Consider the following 27,834-nt stretch of genomic DNA (forward strand, 5'->3'; position numbering starts at 1 on the left):
AAATAAGTTTTATATATATATATACATATATATATATATATATATATATTTTTTTTTTTACCTCTGCATAACTTTGATAATAACGAATAAATGGGATTTTTAGAGAAAATTGGAGAATAAAAAGTCAAGACCGTGTTGTAGACTTTTTAGTGCGCTCACATTTGAATTGCAAAATTTGAAATAACAAGAAAATGACATGTTGACCTTCAAAATGAAGAAAAATGTTAGCTTCGTCAAACCGCTGCCTGACGAATGAATAAAGCCCGGGGAATACGTTTAGTGACTTTGTGGCTTCCTGTGATTTGAATGCAGGAGCCTGGTTTTGCTGTAAAGGAATGAAAAGAGCATTTGATATTTCAGTTTTATTGCATGGATCATCATCCTCATTGAAGAGACTTTGGTTAAAATCCTTGCAGTCTTACAAGTCTGAGAAAGTCCTCGCAAGGAATGAGGATAGGTTATTTGCTTTGTTTGCCATCATCCCGCCATCCGTCTGTTTCCTATCCATCCGTAATGAAGACAACTTATTCACCGACATGTTTTTCCTGCCTTTGCCTGTCAGGTTTACCTGCACATCTGTTAATGTTTGCCGTTCTGACCGTTGCTTTGTTTTCTGTGTTGCAGATTGCACATGTTGGTGGCCAAGAGGATGGAGGTTATGAGGGCTGTGTGCCCGGCTTCCAGGTCAAAAACTACCAGGTGGCGTACAACGGACCTTTCAGGAAAGGCCAGCCGCTTATGCAAGGTCAGTGCCACAATATTGGCCAGGTTGGGGGGGGGTCTTAAACTGCTTTCAAGTTCATTCTGTTTCGCCGTCTATCTGCATTTGCTCATGTACGCCCACATACACATTGAGACTGTTTGTCCCCTGAGGATTAGAACAACGTCATTGTTATGTAATCTGAGCCCAGCAAGGAGATTCTCCGCAGGTCAAGGTGATTGCGTATGAGCACTGTTTTGTTTTTCCATGAGTATTAGATATGATGTGAATCCTTGCTATAAACAAGGTATTTGGTTGTATCTCTGCTCCACCACGACAACAACAACAACAATATAATTTGTGTCTGCAAATAAATTATTCTCCTTGATTGGATGATATTTACAAAAACTATTTTTTTCCCCCTTTTCATCGCCCCCCCCCGCCACCCCCTTTCCTTCCCCTGAAGACAGCTTCAGGCTGCATAGTTAACGCTGTATTTGTTAACTCTGTATTATAAGCCTTTGCCTTGTAACTATCTTGCTCAGTCCCACTACACCAGTTACCATGCTCGAGTCAGCTTGGCATTCTGCAAAACTGAAGACTCCAACAGCCTCTTGAGTTGTATTTTCCCATGTACACAGCAGCGTGTGCTTGATCTCAGCAGGTTCATAATCAAAACATTTAAGATTTCAGAGGAAGTTGGGAGATCGGTTGCGAAGTTCAAAGCAGAGAAGGCAATGTCATGGAGGCTCAGTTCCATCAGTTCCCAGCCAAGAGTCGGCCTCTTCATGTCGCTGCAGTGACTCGTCAGCCTCCCCACAGCCTCCCGTGATTGTCAAACTTCTTATTGCTGCCACCACTTACCAGTCCAGTCTGCTCCTCTGGGTTACTCTGGCAGTGCCTATCTGTGCCGCTCCAGTTTGCTTCCACAGAAATCTGAGAAAAAACTGCCAGTTTTCTCCTCTGAGCCGCTGGCACGACTTTCCACTAAACTCTACAAGGTGCTGTCAGCTACCAATAGTGTTACAACAGCGCTGAGGGAGTTTTAACTAATTCATTCGGTGAATAATTTATTCACTTTTCCACTCGGTTGTTGTTTTATTTGCACAATGTGATGAAATATAATAGAAATGCGTTCATTTAAATGGGAATAATTTATAGGCTTTTAAATGCATTCTGTCATTTATTGGGGAACATGTTTTCATTCCTGTTTCATTATTCAGCCTCTTCTTTGTTAATTTCACAATTACTTCACACCTTTCACCAATTGTTCCCGACATTGCGAGGCTGTACTGTTTACACAACAGAAGTTTCAGGTCAAAAGGCATTGTTTTTGATTCAGAAAAGCTTTGCGTTTACACGGCAACATTTAAGGCAGTCTCTGTTTACATGGCAACAGAAATGCTAGAAAGAAAAATGTCGTTTTCCGGTATGGCCACTCGTGTGTGCTTTTGTTGGTTTTTTGTAACGAAACCACACATGTGCAGAGAACAACACGCCATAAACATTAACAAAGGCAAGTACACAGACTGTTTAGCACCAATCCTACCAGAACAAATTCCTTGTATTGTGAAAACTATACCTGGCAATAAATCAATTTTTGATTCTGATTTGTATGGCTAGACAATAAAGTTGGATTACTATTGTGGGTGGCTCTCAACTACAAAGCGACCAAAAAAAACGGAGATGGAGCAGTTCCAGAACGTTACGTTTATTGTCGACAGAGAAAGAGCATTTTCACAAAGTTGCATTTTCAAAAATTTCCAGGGAGACAAAAAGTTCCACATTCAGAGCCATTTTCCAAATGTAGCAATTTCAGTGGCTCCAAGCACTGTTGTCTTGTAAACAAACAATCAAAATGCAACAATAGCTTTCAGTTTTCACTTGTAAACGGGGCCTTGGGATGTTCCCATGCATCAGTCACATGCACATGATGTGCTGGATCTATATACACATAGGACCCACACACTCCTGTCTCTTTGTGGTTGAAGTATCCTGCAGTGCTTTTCGAGGGGTTCCCTCACAGAGGAAACTTTTATCATGTGGGGACTCAATTGATTGACAGCTTTTCCAATTGAAAATACATACTTTCCTACCAAGACAGCAAAATATGACGCATCTTGAGAATTTGGCCTTCAATCTTCCGTCTTCTATTTCAGCTTTATTGTGTTTGATTTGGTCAGCCACTGAGGCATTTTGCCATCTGGAGGTTCAGTGGTGCGTGTAGTAGGAGACAGAACTCAGTTCTGCTTTAGTACCCTGCACTGGGACAACAGAGTGGTTCCATTACCTTGAATATGCTTGTGTCAGCAGAAAACACCTTTCACTGTGGGGGGTCCCCACTGCTTACTGCTGCTCACGGACGGAACGTAAAGGCATGGTAGTGGCCACACGCATGCCTCCGTGTTCAGAGCACATAGGAAATTGTAGCCTATAGTGGATCTTTAGGAAGAAAAAAAAAAACCTAAACACAGGACGGATGCTTACTTTGCTTTCTGATTACATCTGATTTCTTACAGCTCCACTCTATATGGTGGTTTTCATCATTTCAAGTGTTTCTAAAATGTTCAAAGCACTTACACAAACAGTGCTTGTGCAGGTACTGGAGCTGAACAGCTTACAGAAAAAGAAACAACAATAAGACCATGATGAAAATACGTGAAACATAGGAAACTACAAAGGAAACAAATAGCGATTTGATTTCAGTATTCAGCTTTTCCCCTCCCCAAAAGAAATGTGTAATTGGTATCGACTGTATGATTATGCTAATGACTCCTCTGTAATACTTGGATGAATCAACCTGCTTCAAGAATATTGTCTTTATGACTGCGATCAAAGCAAAACAACAGAATGCAGCGTGTGTGTGTCTCATGTGGAAGCAGAATGAAAGAGAAAGCACCAATAATTAGACGTATTCACCAGTATGTATGGATCTCAGTGAGCGCTGCTACCTTCCCACTGCCCATTTTTCTTTCTGCTAAATTTGAAGGAATCATCTGCTGAGTGTGAGTGGGATTCACAGAGTGCCAGAGGCTGCAGCCAGGCCCAGTGACACATGCAGATTTATGCTAATTCTGCTCAGCCTGGTGCCACCTGCTGTAGACCTCCCTGTGTAATTACCAGCAGAGGGGCGGTCTGTTAGTGAGAGATACCTGTTGGCGCAGACCCGGGTTCAAGGACATCCATCTCGGCTAATGGCCATATCTGAGAAACAAATGCAGTGACATACAGAGTGCGAACAGTCAGTATTTTCTCTGTCTCCCGTGTTCTCGGCAACCTTGCTGTTTTTGTGTTTGTGTGTGTTTTTCCGCTGACTTCATTACCTCAGCAGTACAGTTCCCGCTCACATTATCTGCCTGCTTCTTTTTGGGCCTGATGCAATTTGACTTCATTCCTTTCTTTTTACCTATTTAGTCATAACTAATGCAAGTGAAAATGAAAGTTTATGAGAAAAATATTTTTTTTTTCTCCCCGTTTGCTTGACCTTATCCACTTCTGATTCTAGTCTCCTTGTTTTTATGAAATCTGTTCATTTGCTTAGCTGCTCTAAGAGCAATCACATAGACTGCACACCAAATGTCCTATGTATGTCACAAGTTGGAGCTCCATTAACTTCATGAGCAATGCAGATCCACATCATTCAAGAATGGTAATGTATGCCTTGTTCAGTGTGCTGCTATGTCTAACTACGAAGCATGAATGCAAAAGCAAACAATCAGTCGTGATGGAAGCTTAACGTTTGACACGAGTAGGGCCGTGTATATTTATAATTAAACCAGTGCAGAAAATGAAAAAACTGATTGTAGGACTAAAACAGTATGCCATGATGTATGGGTTAAAACATGTTAATTGTCTGAGTAGGATTTATTTCCCAGAGAATTTCTTGTTGACACGTCTCATACGCTCACTTTCAGCACTGCTGTGCTAAAATTAAATACAAGCCCTCCATGTGTCTACTGCCACCTGTTTTATGGGTGCTGTGATTAACCCTATTATCAGTGTTTCTCACGTATTATCACCTTTTATCACTCAGACTAGCTTGTGCAACAACAGGGCAAAAGATGCTCCTTTGTGCCAAAGGGGCGCAGCATGTCTGTGTTTCCATGTGACTTATTAGAAATGTGAAGTAGGAATGTCATGCTCTATTTTTAACACAGATATTCAAATTCATTCATTTCATAACCACCTCACACTTTGACCAGTTGTTTCCAACATTGCAAGGCTGTGCTGTTAAGCCCCGTTTACACAACGTTTCAATTGAAAATACATCAGTTTTATTGCATTCTCCATGTGCAGAAGAACCATTTACTACAGCTGTGAAGCTTGTGCAGGAGACGGGGTTGGAGCATTTTGAAAAAGTTGCATTACCAGTGGCTCCAAGCACCATTGTCGTGTGAACAAATTCCAAAAACGGCACTTAAGTTTTCTGTTTTCGCTTTGAAAACGTTGTCGTGTAAACAGGATCTAATTTTCCATGTTTCCCCAACAAACTTATTTTCTCTCCTGTAGGTTTGATGAAACAGAATGAAAATAGTGAGCAAGAGCAATACGGTTGATTCCTTAATAAAGAGTAAATACATATTTAGATTCAGCAGTTTGACAGAAAGGTTATTTTAGCAAAGAATTAGGGCTTTCCGATACAGCAGTAGGTTGAGTGAAATGAATCACTTTACAAGTCCATTGGATAATGACCCCTGGCTTCACATTTAAGCCACATCATTATTTCTCTGAAAAGAAGTGCCACGTGTCTTTAGAGTGTTTACCAACTAACTCTCTCTGCAGATGCATTAAGCAGACTCGGCAGCGAATGACATTTACTGATGGATAAATTAGGTTCTGAGTTGTGAGAAGTTGCTTTGATAGTTTTATTTCTTTATTTTTTTCCTCACCCGTCAGTTCTGCCACAATGTGGAGAAATACAGCAATGAGATTTATTGATTTTAAGACGATGTTATAGCCCACCTTAGTTTTCCGAGCTTGTTTGTTTCTTGCCTTCTCGCCACCCTCCCAGAGATGGCATTGAAACTGATGGAGTTTGCTGTCACTAAGCTGGCAGGCTGTCAGAAATAATGGAGCTTCATAGTCGCAGTAATGTTATTACTGTGCAAAAAAAAATTGGACTTCATAACATTTAAAGGTAGGAGTCTGTTTTTTTTGTTTTGTTTTGTTTTTTTTGTCTCTGTGCAGGAGGCCTTCATAAGATGTCAATGCGTCGTGGTAATTTATGTAAACGCTTGAAAGAAATAGAGTTTGGATTTTATGGTGTGCTGGGAAGCTATAGGGCATTCCGCGTTGACGGCTGATAAAATGTGGAGAAGAAATGAGGAGAGCCACCTTATCTGGTTCCTGCAGAGCAAGACCATGGCTCTGTAAAGGCTTTCTACAATCCCTCCACCAAATATGATTACTCCCCAAAACATGACAGCCCTTAGCATTTCTCCATAGCATCACTCACATTCTTTAATTAAGCATTTCCTAAGACTTGACTTTAAGAAGAAGAAGAAAAAAAAAAAAAAGATTACCTTGAGGAGATGGTCTTCTCCAGGCTTTGGCGTTACTTGTGGTAAACCCTCCACTTTATGTTCGGCAGCAGCCTGCGGACACGGAGCTCTCCTGGCTGGCACAAGGCCCACGGCGTATTAACTGCACTGAGCTTCACAGATCTCTTCACTGGCACGATTCTTGTCTCTCGCTTGTATTCCTTCCGACTGTATCAATGAGGCAATTTAAAAGTACTTGAATTCTGACATAGCCTAGTGGTTTTAGATGAATTGGACACATGCAACCGCTCTCCCATCCATTTATTTTATTTTTTTCCCCCCGTCCTCCTTGACTCTGTTTTGGAGGTTTGGGTGATTAAGTTTTTCGTCCTTTTTATGTTTGGCTATATTGTGTGAATTATTTGTTTCCCAGCAAACATTGCACATATAAAGAGACGGACCTTCGTGGATTTATCTCGCCTCATGCAGTCCATCATGCTGCATATCAAAGATGAGTTTTGTGATCTATTTGCGACGTTGACGGTTGCTTCCTTTCTCAGCTGTGATTCATTCAAATGTCTCTCTGCTCATCCAGGACATCGCCGTAGCATATTCGCTTTTCCTTGATAGAAAGAACACGGAATCCATTCCAAAGTGACTTATGCTGCACGACGCAGCACATCCATTCACATTATATACGTGGAGTTATTGAAAAACTCCTTGCTCCTCTCATAATTTAGACAAATGACAGTTACATTTTTCTCTGTCAATTAGAGAGCCGGGATTGTAAGTTATCTGCTTACCACGTTGTATTGTGTCGCCGTATTCATCCACCCATCTTCTAGGGCACTTTATCCAATTCAAGGCTTTAGAAAAAAAAAAAAAAAAAGGAGCCCAACAAAAACATTTGAGCACAGGGAGAACGGGCAATCTCCAAACAGAAAGCCCCCTGAAATAGACTCAAACCAGAGATCTATTCATTGATAAGGCAGTGCATTACCCACTCCAGCCTAACCATATTCATATTATGTTGATTGGAGTTCTTCATTGCCCGCAACCAAATGCTCCATTCTGGGTTCATGAAGTCAGTTCTAAAAAAAGATCAACTGCTTGGATACAGTATGACTGAAACAGTCTTCATCTTTACAATTGATTTAAATAAGGGGTGTCAAAGATACAACCCGTCTGCCAAAACCGGCTCGCCAAACCACCAAGGAAATTGGGAAAAAAAAATTAAAAAGAATCTGTTTTCAAACACATTCCTTATGTGCAGAGAACTGAGACCTGAGCTCAGATTTCAGTGACACTGACATGAAAGCAAGCAAACTTGCATTAGCCTCAAAGCCATGCTGTTAAAGTGAGTTTGTAAAAAGATGCAGAATGCAACAACTTTAAGATATTTATAAAAAAATTTTTTTATGACATTTCACTGTATTTTACACAATAAGGTATCCTTAAGATTGGCTATATGTTGCGGTTGTCATAATTTTTTGTTAGTAATTGTTTGTTTTTGTGAAAATATACATATTTTCATCATGTATTCTCGACACCACAACAAAGACAATTTTCCCAGTTTAAATTCAAAGGTTGTTATGGCACTATTTTACCAGTCCGACCCACTCAAGATAAAATGAGACTGTTTGTGGCACCTGAACTAAAATGTGTTTGACACCCTTGATTTGAATGTCTGTTATTTTTGCTTTAAGTTCTAATTTTAGATGAGCTCATGTTATTCTCCTTTCGACCTGCATGGATTGATGTTCGCACTCATTTCACCCCGCGTGGCAGGTTTCATATCCGGATCATGCCACTCTCATGCCCGTAATGGAACAGCATTAATCACCTCCTGTAGCCAGAGTTACCAGGACCAGCAGCTTCTTTTCCGGTGTATTTTTAATTTAACCATAAATCAAGGTGGGCTTTTGACAAATGACTGTAATTACAGAAAAGGCCATTACAAGCATGGGTATGCAAGTGTGTGTACCGGTGTGAGAGTGTGTGCGAGGGGGTGTTTCTTTATACAATATGTTTGTAAATTTAGTTTTTGTATGTACACTATGTGTATCTCGGGCTTGCCGCGTTTCTAAATATTGATTCTGTGTGTAAGGACTGAAAGAAATTCATGCAGCTCCCTGGAGTTCTTCCCTAACCCTTCAGTTAAATTCATCCATAAATGGGTCAGCTTGTGACTTGAGGCTGCTTGTAGATGGTAGTTAGAAAGAATGGGGCAGAACGGGGGGGGCGCAGGGAGTGGTGGAAAGTAAATGGTGGAGGCTGCAGAGAGGAGATCGAGTGGAATGTAAAGCTAAAGTGGCAGCAGGTCTTTTTATGGTATATCGCAAATCATCAGTGACAATGTAAAACGCCATGAGAATTCCTGACTTCATCCTACTTAATAGACACTATATGATCTGTTAAGACATGAATTATGGTGGCGTGCAGCAGAATTGAATAATTAGCGATGTTATGACACAAATATAGATGGAGAGCAATTGTGAAAATGTGTTTGCTAAAATGCAATCAATCAATAAATCCATTTTGTGTACATACAAGTTCACTGTTGATAGATATGCATGTTAAAAACGCGTTATATACTAATTTTGGCGTTGGGATTTAAAGTGGAGCTACAGCTAGTCCATTAAAGAGTGTTCTGGCTTACTCGTGTTTATTGCGAACATAAGGGAACGTTTGCTTACATGAATAAAAATAAATAAAAGGTTGCATAGAAAAGAAGCGGAGAGACAATTCTAAAGTACTGTGAAGACGTTTCAGGCAGAAATATTTAATGTACTTCAGATTTATAGTAAAGGTTTGCTCACTTTGGAATTTAAAGATGCCAAACAAATGTGATCAATAGACATACAATGCAGTAAAATACAATAAATAAACAATCTTTTGTACTCTTTTATAATTTATAATAAAAAAGGAAAAAAACAAGTTCTTGAAGCGATTTAAACATGCTAAATACATTTTTCCTGGGAAGTACCCTGTGGCACAGTTATTGACACAATTTGCCAATTCATTTCAGTGTGTGTGTGTGTGCTTATTAACTGAAGCCTACGACGTTGTGTACTTCTGGTTGCGATAATCCCGCATATTAACCTTCATCATCTAAGGGGCAGTGGAAACAAGCTGTGAACATTTCCCTGACACACATTTTGTGACGTGGCCCACTTGTTCGTCAGTCATCTAATTACACATCCGGGAGACAACGTAATATTAGCATTCAATTTAAAAACATGTTTGGCTTTTTGATGGATACAAATCGTACATTCAATTACCCTTTAGCTCTTGAGGTGAGCCATATATAGACTCTTGATGATAGATGGTCGTAATAATATTTCACATGCAGACGATGGTATTACCTGTTGTTACGCTCTTTGTGATAAAGTGAGAAGTTCAAACATCTGGGTGAGAAGTCGCTCCTTCATATTGAGGGGCCGTTTGAGGTCATTTGAGTCTTTCATTAGGATGGCCTCTGATCACCTCCTTTTGGAGATCAACCAGACAAGTCCAACTTGGAAGCCCCCGGCTTGGCCCAACACCTCATTATATGTCTGGATCAGTCGTGGAGCAGTGTGTGGTCCACCCAGAAGAGCTTGAGATGATAGTGCGGGAGACGGATGTCTGGGTTTATTTGCTCTCCATTCTCCTAATGTGACCTCATGTGCAGCGCATGGAGAGAGATCGGTGAAGTGGTGGGTCTAGATCCTCTTGGAGGGGGCCAGGTGTGGCTGAGGCTCGGTCTTCTCTGAGGACTTTAGAAATTAGATCTGCTCCTGCCAAGGAAAATCATAATGAGATGCTTCCTATAATTGGAAAACTGCTTTCATTTTGAAAGCTCCTACTTAAGTACGTCGATGAGAGGAGGTTTATTCACCTGCATTTGACGTCTCTGCGATATTATCGTGAATCAGAAACTCGAGAGACCATGAGGCAGGGCTCAAAGGAAAGAATAACACGATACCCAAGAAAAATCACAATTGTTTCAGTTTCAATAGTTTTTCCATTATTTGTGCTAAAATGTTTTTGATTGGATTATCTTGGCAGTGTTAATTCTCATCTTGTGTGACATTCAGATAGATATCTCACCTTTCTGTCATCACACCTGCTCCTGGCACACAGATTGGCCTCACCAGCCCTGAGAGGCAGCCTGTAGAGGCTGCTATCACGGGGCATCGGGGGCAAAGGGACAGCAGTGCCAAGACCTGATCTGCAATAATAGTGCAGCTGGCAACCAAATGATATACTATCAGTCTAAGCCTGTCCTCGGTCTCTCTCACTTTTGCTTTTCCTTCCTACACCCTGAGGAGGATCTCGCTTCCTTCCTATACTCATGTGTCAACTGCCTAACCTATATATCAGAAAGGAAATTTACATTTCTGATGCAAATAGCAGTTCATCCTCTTGTAGGTCAAACAAACATTCATGGCACTCCTGGAATGGGGGAAAAAAAAAAAATCAACCCTGCATGTTTAATTCAATACAAGCTGTTCACTAAGAGGCTGTTCATCAATTAGTAACATGATGTCTTTAATTGCAGCTTGGAGGGAATTTAGGGAGCCGATTTTGGCAAGCAAATATAAACTGTCAAGATTAATTTTACATTTGTCTGACCAGAGTCGGTCCATCTTGAATCTGATAGGAAGGCGATGGCCTGAAATGTTCAGAGATTGCAGTCAGTCTGAAGGATTTGCAGCAGCTGCTTGAAACCATCCTGTAGGTGCCTTGTTTACAATTGGAGCTTCTTTTGAAGATGCATTGTAGCGTGAATTCTCTTATTTATACAAAAAATAAAAGACTATCAAGTTGGAAGTATGGAAGGATGTTTCCTCCCTACTTAAATATATGATTTGCAATCAGCTTAACTGGCATATATGGGATGGTAAAGATCTAACATCACAGGCGTTGGAGAAAAAGTCTATATGTACAGTAGTACAGCATGCCAGAGGAGTGTGGCAGCTATTGTGCTCTTGCACACGGTTTAGTTTATATCCGCAGTTATGGATTTGAAAGTGTGCTATACTACAGCTAATGGAATCCAATGGACTTTGTTCTCATACTTGAAATATTTGACTTTGTGGACGATCTGGCAGTCATATCGGCCACCCATCGCCATCTCCAGGAGAAATGTGATCGGCTAAGCAATTTTCCAAAGCAAACTGGCCTGTATATTAACCAGTAAAAGACCTGGGCAATGTACATCAATGCCCCAAGAGCACCCCCAATTACCATCGATGGAGAGGAACTAGAGTGCGTTGAAGATTTCACATACATTGGAAGCCTTATACAGTAAGTAGTGACAACACTGCAAATAAAGACATCAAGGCACGCCTTAATAAAGCTCAGGACCAGGTTGGGTGGCAAAGTATTATTTCAGCCTTATGTCATAATCATTCGCTTGGGTACAATTTGGCTGGAAGCATTCAATCTTTCACTGGCTATGCTCTCCATTACCCAATTAAAATGCTTTTGACATCATCTTCCTTTTATTTTCTGAATACATAGATGGCCTCTGTTACTTAAATTATAGTCGATTTTATTTCCGAGCTGGTTCTCCACTCGCATTATATCCACAGAGAGCAGAAAGATTCCCACTAACAGCTTCACCTGAGACTGTCAGTTCACTGATATCGCGCTCATATTTTTAGTGCTCCATTCCAACTTCTGTCTCAATATTGGCCTTATCCATTGTAAGCCGGCAGACAGGCAGCTTTGCACAGTCTGACCGATATTGATTTCTTAAGTGGAACATACTTCGAAGTGTCCCATGTTTCTTCTCCTTTCTTTTTAACATTTTTCAACCACTTCAGCGTGTGGTCAAATGGAAAAAGACAAGAAGCAATGAAAGTCACTGATACGTCAGACAGGTCTGATATTTCTGTTAACTGTCTCAGATAAAAATGATGTTTTTTTTTTTTTTATGAAATGAAAGAAATTGGAATAACAAGGTTCAGAAACCAAAGTCCTTACAGACGGGCACGGTACCTTTATGATTCCTCCATAAGTACATACACGATCACCAAGGGAATTATAACCACTGACAGATGAAGTGAATAACGGTAATTATCTTAGAGAAACTAGAATAATAAGAGATTTGTTCAAGGAAGAAACTGTGCAGGTTAGTAACTGGTGCGAGCATCACTAAAACGGCAGCCCCTGTAGGGTTTGTCAGTTTCTATTCAGTATCTAAAATGGTGAATGGAAGGAAGTTTGATGAACTGCAGACGGTATCATGGGCTGCTAAGTCTTGTCTCACATTTCCAACATTTTTCTTGACTGACTCTGATTTTTATCATCGCAAACCTGAGTGACCCCACCCCTCCCACACTCTGTACAATCACAAAAAAAGTTCAAGGAACCTCATAACCCACTATACGTGAAACAGTTTCTTTGTTGAATTCTGTAACGATGCGTATCTTAACTTCCTTTTAGCTCTTTGGGTTTTCTTACCGTCTCAGAATGTTTGGTGGACTGATGCTGATTCAGCTTGCTGTTTCAAACTTTCATTCAACAGTTTTTCCATTACGAAAGAAGAACTTCCTCTCGTGGTGCCATGTGCCAGAGCAGAGTTGCCTAATTGCGGGAGGGTCAAAGGGAGGGCCTACCTTGACTGGGATTGGCTAAACCCTGATGACCCTATATAGGGTTTGATTCCTTATTGGCTCGTTGGAGCAAAACAAGCCAGAGAGAGAGAAGACAGACATTCTTCAATTCTGGGGCATCATTCCAGGTATGGAGATGCGTATTACTGTGAGAACATGACCCCTTTAAAAAAAGAAAATAGATACATGATACACTTTTAATGTAAACACATAATCTGAGTAGTTTTCTGACCTAAATGGATTAAATGTTGCCTCACCAATTTTAAGACAAAAAATGTTACACCCCTTAAAATGACCAGGGCTTCGCAACACCCCAAGATTAGTCTAGTGGGTATTGATGGCCTACAGGTTGGGGAAGCGGATTTGGTATCAAAAGTTTGCAGGTTTGAATCCCACAGCATTTAAGTCACGACTGTGGGTCTCTGGACCAGAACGTTGACCCCCATTGTTCTCCAGCAATGCACCAAGTATTTACAGTTCTGGTTAACTATGAATAAGATGAGTTAAACGTAGGGATCGAATTTTCTCAAGGGGATCAATAAAGTACTTTCATGCGCAATTGCGTGTTGTCCAAAACATGACAAGTGACGGCTGTTTTGGCATTGAAGCATAGGGATTGGACTGTTGATCACAATGTCGCCGGATGGGGATGCATTGTATACATCACCATAAGAGGTTGGCTGTAATCTGAGCTCACAGCAGGGGAAAAAAGCAGAGTAGACCATGGACAGGTCTCAAGTACATCACAGATCCAACACAAAGACACAATCATACACTTCCATCTTATTCACTGATTCATCAACACACAGGACAATACTTCTCACACAAAGGCCCCAAGCTCAGATTAGAACAGGGCTATTCTCAATTTGAGAACACTTTCAAGAGTGCCGACTAACACACCACCACTTTCCGTATTCAGTTAAATGTAATGTTTTCTGTCCTTGACCTAAACAAGTGGAGAACTGAGCATTTCGGAGCGGAATGCTATTTGGAGACAAACAAACATAAGCCGCAGAAGCAGAAAACAAGGTTAATGTGTGTCAGATTTGCCTGGAGGAAACTGAACTTGATTTTGATCATATGCTGAACATCCTAAAGCTTTATGTGTTAAACAAACTCAAAACAACATGAACAAAAACAAAGTGACTTTTTAGAGTAAAACTTTTAAGTCTGTTTCCTTGGATTTACAGTCTGCTGTGGATTTGTGTGTCATTGCAGTTATAAAGCTAAATATGTGTGTGTGTGTTTGTGTCTTTGCATACATTTGTTCCCTCCATTGCAATTCATCTCTTGTTCTTATACTCAGCCATCAAACGAACCCCGGATTTCTCAACTTGTTACTGTCGCAAACAAACCTTCCACACAAGTATATCTGCTCCTCATTATTTTATAACCTCCTCTCGGCGCAGTGCTTACGTACCTATTTATATTCATGCACATTACAGAAAGGATTACGCTAATTATGAGGAGAAAAGTTCCTCTTTAGCAACAAGACATGGGCACCTGTTTGATGTTATTTTAGAAAAACCTGGTCCTTCATGATAAAAACCACCAGCATTTAAAGCCAGCCCATTACTCCAGCATTTAGTTTTCAAAGAGAATGAAGGTGTCAGTCAGAATTGAAACGGCTGTCTGGGCTTCTTTATATTTTCACACCTCATGTTCGGGTCAAACCTAAAATTAACTGCTTAATATTCCTACATAAGAGCGAAAGACGGCATAATAAGTTTCACATGCTTTCGGGGTGTTTACTTTCTCCTTGTAAACTGGTGGGTGTACACACCAATGGTGCCTCCGATGGTGACACTTTTTTCCATATATATATATATCTTGTGTGTTACTATTGACTTTTATGTATATATTGATTATAAGAATTTTAAAAAAAAGCAGCGGTTGTTTGTAGTTGGAGAAAATAGCGTCAATGAAGAGGCTGTGCGGAGGTGGTTCGTGGCAACGCATTGCCTTTCTGTGTCGTCTGTGCTTAGAGTGTGAATTAGGCTTTATGATATATATTAAGTACTCATATCCATACTCGTCAAGTAGCTCAAGGAAAGTTCTCGTAGTTTTACACTTGTCCTTTAAAAAGTGGTATCGGTGCATCTCTAGAAAATATTGTATCTAATACCATAAAATCCATGGATTTCCCCCTTCTTTTTGTAATTAGACTGGCTTCCGTCGTACTGACATTAGATTAGACTATTGTCTCACAACATGTGATGTGTGTTGTTTTCCAGTTGAAAAGACTTGCTTGAGTATTAACTTTCCAGTACATAGTTCATAGCCTTTCAGTTGTTCCGTTTACTTGCGCTGAAATTAAAAAAAAAACCTCTTCCCGCGAGCAGTAAAATAAGTTTCCAGTCCTTCCGTGTCTTTTCTCTTTCAGTCTCTCCTTCAAGTACAACACAATTGGCATCGATTTACTGGAAATTTCGCTGTGGTGTTTTTCACTTAAAAAAGATCAAAATAATAAATGTTCATTAGAATGTATTCTGAAAATGTATTGCTTTTCAATTCGGGTTTGGTTTGTTTTCTTCTAATGAGACATTTGTTTATAAGAACTCAAATGATCATTTATTCTGTTTGGAGTCATAACCACAGAGATCTGTATCATATTAAAACAAGATAACAAACAAAACATGAAACTGTGCAGGAAACAGCTTCACTGTGCAGCAAACAATGCAGCCAATCCAGATGGACGACATGAAAAAGAGACTTTGCTCGCCCCCCGAAGACCTTGACTGTACACTTCTGACTCAACCAACAAAAGCTCCTCATCAACAAGACCTTCAGCCAGACATTTCAAATGAACTATGCACTCACTAAAGAGGTAATGATGCCCGCTGCCACTTTCAGAATTATTGTCGAAAGTTTTGTTCTCGCCTGTATGCTACTTTCCTATCTTTGGCTGTTGGCCCGCAGCCCGGTAAGGCTTCTCTTGAGTGGCCAGGGAAAGTGCTGAGTAACTTGGCCGGCGCCTCGGGGGGCTCAACCTGGGTGTTACTGGCCTCGTGAAAGCCCATCGATCTGCCTGACTGCGTTGCTGGGTGCTCGTGCATTGAACTCGTGCGGAGTAATGCCCGCTCGTGGTTTTGCCTGTGTGGGATTCAGTGTGAGCTTCTGTGCTTCCATCCATGGTTGCTTCTCAGGCAGTTTGTATCCTGGGAGTGAGGTGAAGCAAAATCAAACACATTGGTGCCATCTGCCATTTCTTATGTACGTGAAAATGCACAAACATATGCACACTTAGAAATGTTCTTTTTTCTTTTTACTCTTTATGTAAGAAGTAACTGAGAAAAAAAAATCATTATTCTCTTTTGTTTTTTCTTCCATTGACTTGTATGTCACCTTTACCCTTTGCTTTTCTGAGCAAGTCACAAAAACAAACCCAACTTACTGGGTGTACTCACTTCTCAAAAAAGTTCTCATTGTGTATTGTACAATATATTTTTTTATGTTGTTTTTCTTTATTTTGACTTCATAGTTTTGACATCAAAACTATGAAATGTTGGTAAATCCCTCCAGCAAAATGTAGACTTGAGGAAAGTGTGCATAAAAGGCTGTAAATGTCCACGAGGCACCCCTCAAGCTCTTTCATTGCACCAGTCAAAGTCTCAGAGGCAAGCTGGAATCTTTAAGTGTGGCAGCTGTGGCTCAGCTGGCAGAGAAGAGCGGGTTGTTGAAACATGATGTGTTGGTGGTTCGATCCCTGAATGCTCCTGTCCGGTGTCAGAGCCTTGCATGGCAGCTCTGTCACCAACAAATCGGTAAAGTAGAAACTATTGAAATGCATCAGCCATGCACATGACCATCAGCTTTAAGCCCTGTTTTCATGACAATTTTTTCCAATGAAAATTGAAAGCTTTTGTTGCATTTTGGGAGTCTGTCTACAGGGGAACAGTCCTCTGAGCCACTGAAAGTACAACTTTTTGAAAACAGCTCCGAAGGTGGAACTTTTTGAAAACTCAGCCTCCATGGAAACGTGGGAAAACGCAACTTTCTGAAATACTACTATTGCGCACCACAGCCATCGTGAATAGTTCTTCTGCACATGCACACGTAGATGGACAACAACGTTTATGCTTTGTTCTATTTTATAGATTTCTTTTTCTTTTCTTTTCTTTTTTTTTTCTTTTTACAATGAATGGAATAAATAAGGTAAACTAAAACTAAACGTGAGATGAAAAAGCAAAGACGGTCCGTTTTCACTTGAAATGTTTTCCTGTAAATGGGGACTTAGTCCAGGTATGACCTTCTGACATGATTGTATCTGTTACCAGTCAGGAAGGCAAAACAATCCATCCATAGCTTAAAAGAAATCCACAGAAACTTCCTTTTTCAGAACCGTATACCGCTGGACACTATTTTCATCTCCTGTTGCTCTTGTAAGAGCAGATGGTCAGTCAGTTGGAATCACATGTTTCACAGCACATGGGAGGACTTTTGAGAATTCAATTTGGCATTGGGTTCAAAGTAATTATCTTTGGGTTGATTATCACAGTGTGACAAGTAGCTCCCCTTTCTTTAACTTCAAACTGCTGTCACAATGAGCATTTCACTTTACGTGAAACAGGTCACGAGAGCTATTGTCCAATATACAGTATTTACAATCCTTTCATGTCCACCATTGACTGCTAGTTTGACGATACATTAAGTTTGAGTCACTTTGAGAAGACTGGTAGCCTGACATTGTACTTTGTGCTATCTGCTCAGTAGTGCAGAGTAATGACTGGCACAATCCTTTATTTTCAGATTTGCTGACATGCTAATGTGGTACCAGCTGCACTGAATATCTTTTAATGTCAGGTTTGGCCAAGGTGCTGGTCTGTTAATGATGCAGAGATGTACTGCTACCACTGTGTGCTGGAACTGATTGACCATTTGATGTGTCTGTATATGATGTGATATATGACTCTCGCAATGATTCTGTGCGCCTCGCTCTGCCAGGCTTATCTGACTATGATCACCTGGCATCCAGCCCTGCTGCATCCCTCTTTGATGAAATGCTTTGCCCTGCCACAGACAAACAAACACGGGCTGATTGAAGTTTGTTATGGTGCTGGAATAAACCTCACTTACTCCCCTCAGATCTGTGGCTGTGGTTAACCTTGTCAAGCTCGGCTTCAGGGCATCTCAATCGCTTAGATACGCCGGTACATTTTCATTTATATTTTCACATAAAAACCGAGTGAGGGGAGCAATTATGGGTTTTGAAATAGGAATTTAAATGAATTCATATTTAAGCAGGTGTGACCTTGAAACAGGCAACTTCAAAGCCCGAGCCTGTAGGCCTAAACATTCCCAGCTTGTGCGCAGACACCAAGATGTTTACTCCCGCTGTCATGGGTACATACTGCACGTACTGTGGGAATAAAACCTTAAGGAGTGTACATATTTTCACTCATGGGCAGACATGCTCACAGTTCAGCATAATTGAATGCATTCAAGTGAATGGTGTTTGCTCATGTTCACCTTCCTCTTGGTTTTACACCAGTCACTAAGATACACTAACAGCGTTCGCTTATGTAAATTGCACATAGGAAGAGATGCAACAAATTTAATAAAAAAAGATATAAGACATATGCTTCTCCATTCAGTCATTAGAGAGAGGTGATCTGCTTCTCCTATGTGTATCTGAACCTTCTATGAAGTACCAGTGCTAATAATTAAAGCCGGGCTTTGTGGGTTTTCCTTCCGTTCAAGTGTGTGACTCTCAGAGAACAACCGAGAGGAGAGTGTGTGACTTTGTTTGCATCCTGATGAAGGCGAGTGATTATAAACAAAAGTGCTGCAGCCCGTTGGGAGAAATACACACTGCAATTATGGCAGAGAAAAGATGCTCACAAAACCTTGTTAAAATCAAATAAGCCTAAGGTCCTTTGTTGTTTTGCTTGTTTTGCCAAGAAGGCTGAATTCTGCAAATATACAAATTAAATAAAACTGGAAAGACAATAGACAGATTGATGGACAGATGTTAACGAGAATTTTCTGTTGCCCTCATTTGGGGCTATGATTTACACTGCTGTAATTTGATGCAGTTTAAAGTTAAAGAACACTTATCTCTGGAGCCTGTAAAATGTTTAATGTTCAGAAATGACTAACAACAGTGAAGCATGACCCGGCTCTGGCAGGGGAGCTGCAGCATTTGGAACTACAATGTTCCAGCAGCCCTGCTGTTGTGTCACAGCTGCAAATTCATCCGTGCTGCTCAGGCGTCAGACGATGAGCCAAAACTACGACGCAGATCGGAATCATATAAAAGACATTGGTGACTACTGTCCACTTGGATATTTCTATTTGTTGGGATTATGGAGTCGTCTGGATATCTATAAATGTTTTTCTAGTGCGTGGCCTCAGGAAGAGGAATGCCAATCAGTTCAATGCTTTTATCATGTGTGAAACATCTCCATTGATTATCAGATGTATTTAGAGACATTTATGTCCACAGAGGATTAATCCGTCTGCCCTTCCTTTTCCTTTGATCACAGTGAAGTTGACTTTTTTCCTTTTGGCCGTGAAATGTCTCAATCGTGGGCATGGCAGTTGGCCCTGATGTTCAGCCCACGTATGTCTGATCAAGCCAAAGATTCCCCTGCAAGAGCGTGCTATAGACTTATCAGATACAGGTGTATCTGATGTGAGAGTATTGGAATGTAATGGAAGTTGATTTTCTCTCTCTCCACATGCACACACCTCTCCCTTTCCATAGGTCGAAGTGCCCTTGAGCTGAACCCCCATTTTGCCCAATAGATGGATTGAGCATTTTCATGTCAGCCATCATCATTGGTGTGTGTTTCTGAATGTGACTAAGATGTTGTTAACATGTAAAGTATGAAGAAGTTTGCTTTAGGGCTTCGGTGTCAAACACATTATAGTTCAGGGGCTATGTACAGCCCCATTCTATCTTGAGTGAGCCGGACCGGTGAACTAGTGCCATAATAACCTTCAAATGTAAACTCTAAAGTTTTCCTTTGTTATGGCGCAGAGTATATGTGGTAAAAATGTCTATATGTTTTCAAAACCAAACCATTACTATAGAAAATGACTCCAATCTGAACATAAAGTAAATTTTAAGTTCAAAATACATTGAAATGTCCCCAAAACGTTTCCTATAGCTGTTGCATTATGCATGTCTTTACAGCCTCACCCTGACAGCACGGCTTCGAGGCTCGTTTTCTAGCAACAAATTAGCTATCTTTTATGGCAGCATCACCGATCTCTCAGCCCGGGTCTCAGGATTGGGTTGTGTTTGCAATTCTTAAGAGATTTGTTAGAAAAATAAAAACAAAAAATAAAAAAATCAATGTTTTCCATGAAATTTTTCAGATTTAATTGGTGGTTTGGCAGGCTGGACCGGAGCCTCTTGCAGGCCAGTTGGACACCCTTGGATTAAAGACTTCTGAAGCAGTGAAAATGTGCCATATGAGTGAAATCTTTTTACCATTTGCATTCATGGTTGTGTACTCAGCTGCCATTAGCCTGATTTACATGTCGTATTGCAGATGGTTGAATGGACTACCATTCAATGTTTTACTTGACAAAACTTCTCTTTGGGACTATAAAGATTTGGTCTGTTTTAGGGTATAGCTGATCATCTTCGCATAAAAAGTCTGTTGTTTTGAATACCATCTCTGCCTGTCTCTCTGTCGGTTGTCTTTGGACAGTACACAGAACCTAAAGTTTCCGAAAGTCCAAATTGTCCCTGAAATTTGTACGTGACGATACTTGTCTGTGACAGCCATGTGAACTGCAGTGAGCAGTAAAATGAACGGTATAAGTAATGTTCATCTGCGGCGTTAGGAGGGATGCCGTTTCAGCACTGGAACAGCAATAACTGGACTAACTGTTGCACCGTGTTGTTGCCATCACTCAATTTACGTTGTGCTGACTGAGCATGGATGGCGCCAAGTAGGACCTCTGGTTCACTTTAAATTAGACTCAAATGAATTAGTATAAGACCGGAATGAAGTTCATTACTCTGTACAAATTGCGTGGCTCTGTGTGTGTTTGCCTGCCGACAGCATCCTGGAATCCCTGGTCTTGTAAGGTGTACGGGTTGTAACTCAGGCCGATAACAAGCAGAGGATCACCCTCAGCCCCCAGCCAGAGTGCACAGACCTGGACCTTGTTATCGCGCCATAATTACTCTTTCTTTCTCAGTCTTGATTCCACTGATTTGCACTATAGTATCAGACAAATGTTTGATTCTGTATATTCAAAGTGTTTTTGGGTGAAGACGCACACAACAAATGGTTGTGTGTGGGTGTGGGTTCAATATTTGATTGATAGTTTGAGTAGTCAATTGTGCAACATAAGCGTGACATGCACAGGAATCTGAAGCTGCTGTTGACGCAGTAGACACAAGCACATGCTTTTTTTTTATTTGTTGTAGAATAACAAACCACCCTCAAGTTCAGGATGGAAAATGAATTTTACCCGTATAACAGTTTTTCATAGCTTCAATAGTCCCTTAAGCACATTGAATTATTAGACACATTTGCTTATTCTCACACACACTCGCACTCTGTCTCACACAGTGCAGACACACAGCAGGAATATGTCATGAAATTAAGAATCGCAGGTTGCAATGGCTTGTTCATCCCCTAAGAATGCCCTGTGATAGAATACCCAAAGGTTGCCATGAGCTGGACTCCAACTGAAGGGAGAAAAAGAGGCCCCCAACCACCCGGTGAATGACTGTAATGAAAGAGCTCGAGAAGATGGGTCTACCATGGGGCGAAGCTCAGGACAGGGTTGGGTGGAAAAGTATTATTCCAGCCCCGTGCCCCCGACGGGATGAAGAGGATGAGGGAGAGCGAAAGTCACAACCACCCGACAATGAGTAATCAGACATTTGACACTTTTTCACAAGCAGAGAAGAAGGGATTTCGACCTAAAATTACTTAATGATTTTGTTTGACCATTATTTGGTACAGACCACGAGATGAATGAAAATTAGCAATCAACATTTGGAGAAATCGTCTGTATTCTTTATAGTTTATTATTTAATAGTCTTATTTGAAAGGTTTGTAAATCAGTTCATGGATAGTAATGAGTGCAGATATATATAGACAACTGTTATAACTGCAATAAGGCACCATGTCTTGGGTTCATGATATTAAAAACAAGCATCTGTGGTTGCATTAACAACAGAACTCATGACCTTGTACAGTGGCAGACACCGAGCATGAAAAAAAGCTTCCCGTACATGGTGAAAGACTGCAATCCTGAACCAAACGAGGTTGCTGTGGCCTCAGATAGCTTCGGCTCGGCACAGCTTGTAGAATGACTTTAACTTCCCTCCTAAGCTGTTTGTGACTGATCTATTTTGTAAGTGCCAGCTTATCATAATCAGCTTTCGCACATTTTCTAAGCTCGTGATTCAACATCTCTGAAACTCAAGTAAATAATTTTAAGAATGTCATTCCTGCACAGCACAACTCCTTCACTGTTTTGACAGATGTTTTTGTAGCTTAAACTATTAAAAAAATAAATAAAACACTGACAAAGAAGTGTTTTACAAATGCTGACAGTGACCCCCCCCCCTGTTATTTGGAACAATATATTGTATTAATGTTCCAAGTCATTTGACTTATGTGTGTTAAGTGTTTGCAGAACATTAGAGAAAGCAGTGACACTAAAAATAAGTTTTTGTCCTTACATCAAAGGTTGAATGTGCAAATTATCCTTAAAAGCTTTCTTTCATAAATTCTGAAATGAAAGAATTGGCCTTTGCATAGACAATACCATCAGAGGTGATTTAAAAAAAGCTCCTATTCTGCAAAGCAAACAAGAGCGATTTGAGTGTGGCACTGTAATTAACCCTCTCTCCAATAGCTTATTGGGTGAGAACAATACAAGTGTCCGTCTGCTTTTTGTGAGATCCAACGTGCCCTCATGCCGGAGGCTTTTGTGTTGGATGAACAGGGTGAAGCGACATTGTCTCCTGGAAATTATGCCTATTTATGTTGTGCTTAATTGTTCTGCCATTTAAGTTTTGTTGGGAAAGTGTAATAGCCTTTTTGTTTTTTTTCTGTTAAAGAAGGAGATGTCAGCTTTTTTCTTTATTGTCCAATTGTCGTCATTTGTGTCGCTTCATTAAGTGAATGAGTTACACAAAGTTGAAAAGATTGTCAACGACTTCTCTCAAAGTTTGAGTTTTGGGCTCCATTCAAGTTTGTCCTGATTTCAGTATACTGCTATTTAAGCAGCCGAGCCGAAGAAACTACAATATTTTTTAGATTGTGCTTTTCACTACATCTGTGTCGGGGAAGTTTACGTGAATTGTACTTTTTCCTCTTCATTTGCATTTAGTGGTGAAGTTTACGTGATCAGCACTACTGTTAAGGGCCAAGTCATAGGTTGACTTGAGTTTTGCTCAATAAGTTTTATAAATAAGTTTCTTTATAAAAAGTAATTTTTAACCCAATTTTATGAGGTATCGTTGCTCTTTGTCACATCTTCTGAGTCCCACTCTTTGATAACTATATTTTGTCATTAACCATCTAATCTTTTTTTTTTCCCCATGGGGAAACACTAATTTTACGAGGTAACAATTGCTCGCCCTGTTCGCCAAGGTGCGAGACACAGCCAATAATGTATTAGTGGCCAATTACGAGAACAGTGTCACCATTTTTAGATGTGATAGAGCCATTAATAACAGTAATTTTCAATTGATTCAAGATTTCTCAATGACACCCTGAGGGGCCGGTCAAGCAGAGCTAAAGGTCAACATATGGCCCCTGGGCCTTATGGCTCCCAGGTCCGGGTTAGATGTCATTCTGTACAACTATTATTAATGAAAATATGCCAGACAGCAAGTACTCATGAGCCAAGAACTGAAAGTAAACTTGGATTTCTGTATAAGTCCACCATTGTTCAACTTGCTGTTTGCTTGAAGAATGCTTCTTCTTCTGATAGTCATATTTAATAATGTTACTGTAAATTCAGTTGGTACATAGTTGTTTTGCAGGATTTACCATTTTCCTGTGTTGTCCTACTGTCAGTTTCTTCCTGTCTCCTCTCCTTCCCACCACTGGCAAGATGTAAGAGTCGCGTCAACGCTAATATTGAGTCATTGTGTAAATAAAAGGGAGGCAACATGGAAGGAAGTTTCATCGACCAGACCATTAAAAAAAAGTTGTTCTGCATAATTATATATGTGGGTTCCTGTATTTCTATCTTTTGCACGGTCTGATCTACCTGGCGGGGCATATATGCAAGGCCTCGTCCAGGTTTACCTGGGGTTGGGGTTAAAAATGTTCAGGTCAGTGGTCAAAGGAAAGCATCGCATCAGTGGGAAGACTAGATCCACGTAAGGACATGTATCATGAGTCTACATTCGATTCACACAGACACACATTCAGGACTTGGCTCACTTAATTCGATAAAAGTGGATTCCCCTAAAAAAATTAATTTTTAATTAAAAGGGTTTGCGTCAGGCAAGTGATAGTCACACCTAAGTGAAGATTGAGTCTGCAAGAAATAAGTGTCAAGGCAAAATCCTTGTAAGATAAAAAAAAATGTGTGTGGGTTCCTGAGTGTGTAAATGGTTGTCAGTCCACTTGATTGCCAGTTGTGTGTCCAAACTCTAAAGTTCACACACATCACCCTTGCATATCATCTCACCTGTTCAGTCAGAATCATCGGTTTTATAATCCTTTTTAATTAAAACATGCCGCATGCCGGGAAGAATTTGCTCTTATGAATGTCAATACATGTTTTTTTTTTTTTTTATCTGGTGTACTGTATATATACAATCTCTTACACTTCTAACAAAAATGATACTTACACATAAGCTGCAGCGTGTACGTAGATCATCCACGATTGCAAAAAGGAATCAGAGGTAGGGTTATATCTGCTGTGGGGGATAAAAACCCTTAACCAGGTAGTTGGTATGCTTGGCTGACCTTTAACAGTCCACATGAGAACTCTTTGATGCTGCTTCAGAACAGAAAGCAACTGTACTTTAATTGGCTTTAGTTACTATTGCATTGGACAGGGCCATACATCAAAGTAGGATCAAGGGCCTGAGAACAAGTTTATATACATAAAGCACACACACACACACACACACACACACACACACACACACACACACACACACACACACACACACACACACACACACACACACACACACACGCGCACTATGCCTATGTTAAGGAGTGTGATGGATATGTTTACCCTACTGTGAGGGATGTGGTGGGGGGGACGTAGTTTGTGGAACACTCTGTTCAACCGTACCTGATGAGTAGCAGTCCTGGATCTGACATGATGGGAACAGTCGGAGTGGCAGAAAAGGTGGTAGTGGGGGGTCTTAATCATCCGCTAAACCCAAGATGAAAGATTTTTGTCATCAGGACCCCCCAGGTTGGCGAAATCCTTTCTTGATGAAAAGCTCAGGTCTTGTTAAGATTGAATCCCAGTAATGGGTCTTTCCACAATACTCTCCGATAAGAAACTCTGGGGTAAAATGCAATTCAAGGTGTAAATACATTTTCAAAAGCAGCCCCTTCTCTAATGCCGGGTGATTATTTGAGAATGGTGTTCTCCAGAGGCTTTTCATAAGGCCGTGTGTCGTCTGTCTGGTTGGACACGGTAGCTATCAGCTCAAACACACCCATGCTGCCACCTTTGAGATTACTCCTCTGATTCTCATCTTTCACATCATGGAGACTTGACATTTAGTTACAAGACAGAAAATTGTCTTCAAAACACCTCAAAGGGAAACTTTAGTGCCTGACACGAGAGTAGAGGAAAAAAAAAAAATCCAATTTATATGGCTGACAAAAGAGTGGCGCCAATGTAAATGTTTGATGTCAACATTATCCCAAGTTCATTTTCCTTCTGTCATCACAGAGAGAACAGATGATTAAATGTTTTGTCTGCATTATTTGAGAAATCATGTGCAAGTATGTCAAAATACAAATTTTCTTAAGGTAGATAATTATTCATCACTTTACTGATGATATTTTATTTCCACCCTTCATTTGAATAAGTAGCAAACTTCTATCATCGTTGAATTTTAATTCCTTGTTTCTTGAAAAATCTCTCTTCATATGATACTTTGTGGACTGTTCTGACTGCTGGAAATTAAACGTTGAGGCAGCACATCATATAAACTGCAGTGCTATTTGCAATATAAACAGATACACGTCAGATAAAAGAGCTACAGAAATTATATGAAGATGATGAAAACACTAGGCTTTTCAACTTTATTACAACTGCATGTTTCTAGTAAAACAACAACTGACAAATAAGTAATGCATATAAATCAACCCATAATACCATTTTAAATTTAATACCATTGTAAATGTTGTTTGCTGTATTTTTGAGAAATACCACCTTCTTAATATTATTTTGGATTTAATGGCAGTTGGTGAAATACCACCATAATAACTTAATAACGAGATTTTACTTTCAAAGTATAGGGCTTTAGTTAGTAAACACATGTCATTTATTGAATCGGTAAACCTGCCGTTTGTCATAAATCTTTTGATTTTAAATCACAGCAAGTCAATGATTCAACCAAACTTTAGAATAGTGCGTGCTCGGCCGTTCATTTGAACAGACAACAAAGTTGGATTGCTATTGTGATGACTCTCAAGTATTAAACTACCAAGTCCCAGGATAATGTGGACTGGGAGTCATGACAATCAGATCGCTTTCAGTGATTTCGAGCACCTTTGCCCATGTAAACGGGTCTTGTGCGTGAGTTTCAGGTTATTCATGTGCGTTTCACTCTCAGTGCAGGAGAAGTGTTTGCTCAGCTTTACTGAGGTGGTAAAATCTTTTTTTTTTTTTTATGTGTGTTTTGATTGTGAAGTAGTTTTAATCACATTGCGGGGGTGGTGTGTTTTATCCAATTAAAAAGATAAATCGGAAGCGGCGCACAGAAAATGACACCCTGGCTTCAGGTCAACTACAAATTTCCACACTTTTCTATTGTTAGAACGTATGGTTTCCTGTGGTTTTTCAAAGTGTTATCACACTGATTTACAGTTGACCAAAGACTTTGCGAAATTACATGGAATACATTTATTAGGGGTTTTGACTTCAGTTCAGTTATATCTTCCCTCAAGAGGTGCAGTATATTTAATTTTCTTACCAAACGCCTGCTTCATGACTTAAAAGTGGTGCTTCTGTTGCCAAAAAAAAGTTGATGGAATAGATGATCAAGCCTTAAGTAACCCCGGCTCTCGGCGACTGAGCCCTTGGAACATTTGCCATTCACGGGCTCCACAGGAGGTTTCGCCTTGAAAGAAACTTGAATGTCAAACTCGAGGAAAAAAGTAGAAACCTCACCCCCACACCCTGCTTCTCCTCTTGAGTCATCACTGAGGGATTTTGGTGACCCTAATCCATGTTGTGCACAGTTATTTCAACCCTGAGCCAGGAAGAAAGTGGTGTGTGGTTGTGGTGGTAGTGCTGAGCAGGGTAAGTTGCGTTCTGTCATTGTTGCCCGACTTCAAAGCCGGCAGCTCACCATGCTCTCTTCTGAAATCCCCCAAAACCTGACAATATTAGAATACCATCAAACACTCTCTGGCTGCCTTTGAAATGCCACTGACACTGTTTGGCGCTGCAATTTGCAGGCTCTAAAGAGCGCGCCCATGTTATTGAAATAAATCTGAGGCTTGTAATGGGAATGGAAATGAACACATCTTTCATGCTTTGGCTTAGAAGTGAGAGTTGAATGTTGAGACGGGGCCTTGTTTCCCTGGAGAGTAGGTTGGTGACTTTCTAGCTCTCCCTCATTGTCCATTGTAGCCTCTCCACTTCCATCACTTTTTTTTTCTCTTTCATTTCACTTTTCCATTCTTCCTCTGTCTTCTCCTTTCCTTCACTCCGGCACTCTCGTCCTCCGCTCACCCAGATGGCGGAAAATGATTCTGTCCAGAGGGAAGACTTTAAAATGTCTGCAGTGCAAGAGATAAAGGAAGCCAGACTAAACAGTCACTAAGGTTAAGTGTATGAAATAAATTGCTTTGATGGACTTCAGTCTATCGATTTTATAGTCAGACAGTATTAAACATGGCTCCTTCCAATC

At 40.4% G+C, this 27,834-nt stretch overlaps 1 protein-coding gene across 1 annotated transcript in view; it reads left to right on the top strand.

Moving 5' to 3' along the window:
* Positions 1-630: 630 nt before the first annotated feature.
* Positions 631-27,834, top strand: part of cdh13 (cadherin 13, H-cadherin (heart)) — a 266,013-nt gene continuing 238,809 nt past the window's right edge. Inside the window, exon 1 of the mRNA XM_080475644.1 lies at positions 631-745. Coding sequence (XP_080331770.1) covers positions 739-745 — 7 coding nt within the window. The 5' untranslated portion in view covers positions 631-738. The remainder of the gene's footprint in view (positions 746-27,834) is intronic.

The sequence above is a fragment of the Lipophrys pholis genome (genome assembly GCF_963383615.2).
Source record: "Lipophrys pholis genome assembly, chromosome: 11".
Classification (NCBI taxonomy): Eukaryota; Metazoa; Chordata; class Actinopteri; order Blenniiformes; family Blenniidae; genus Lipophrys; species Lipophrys pholis.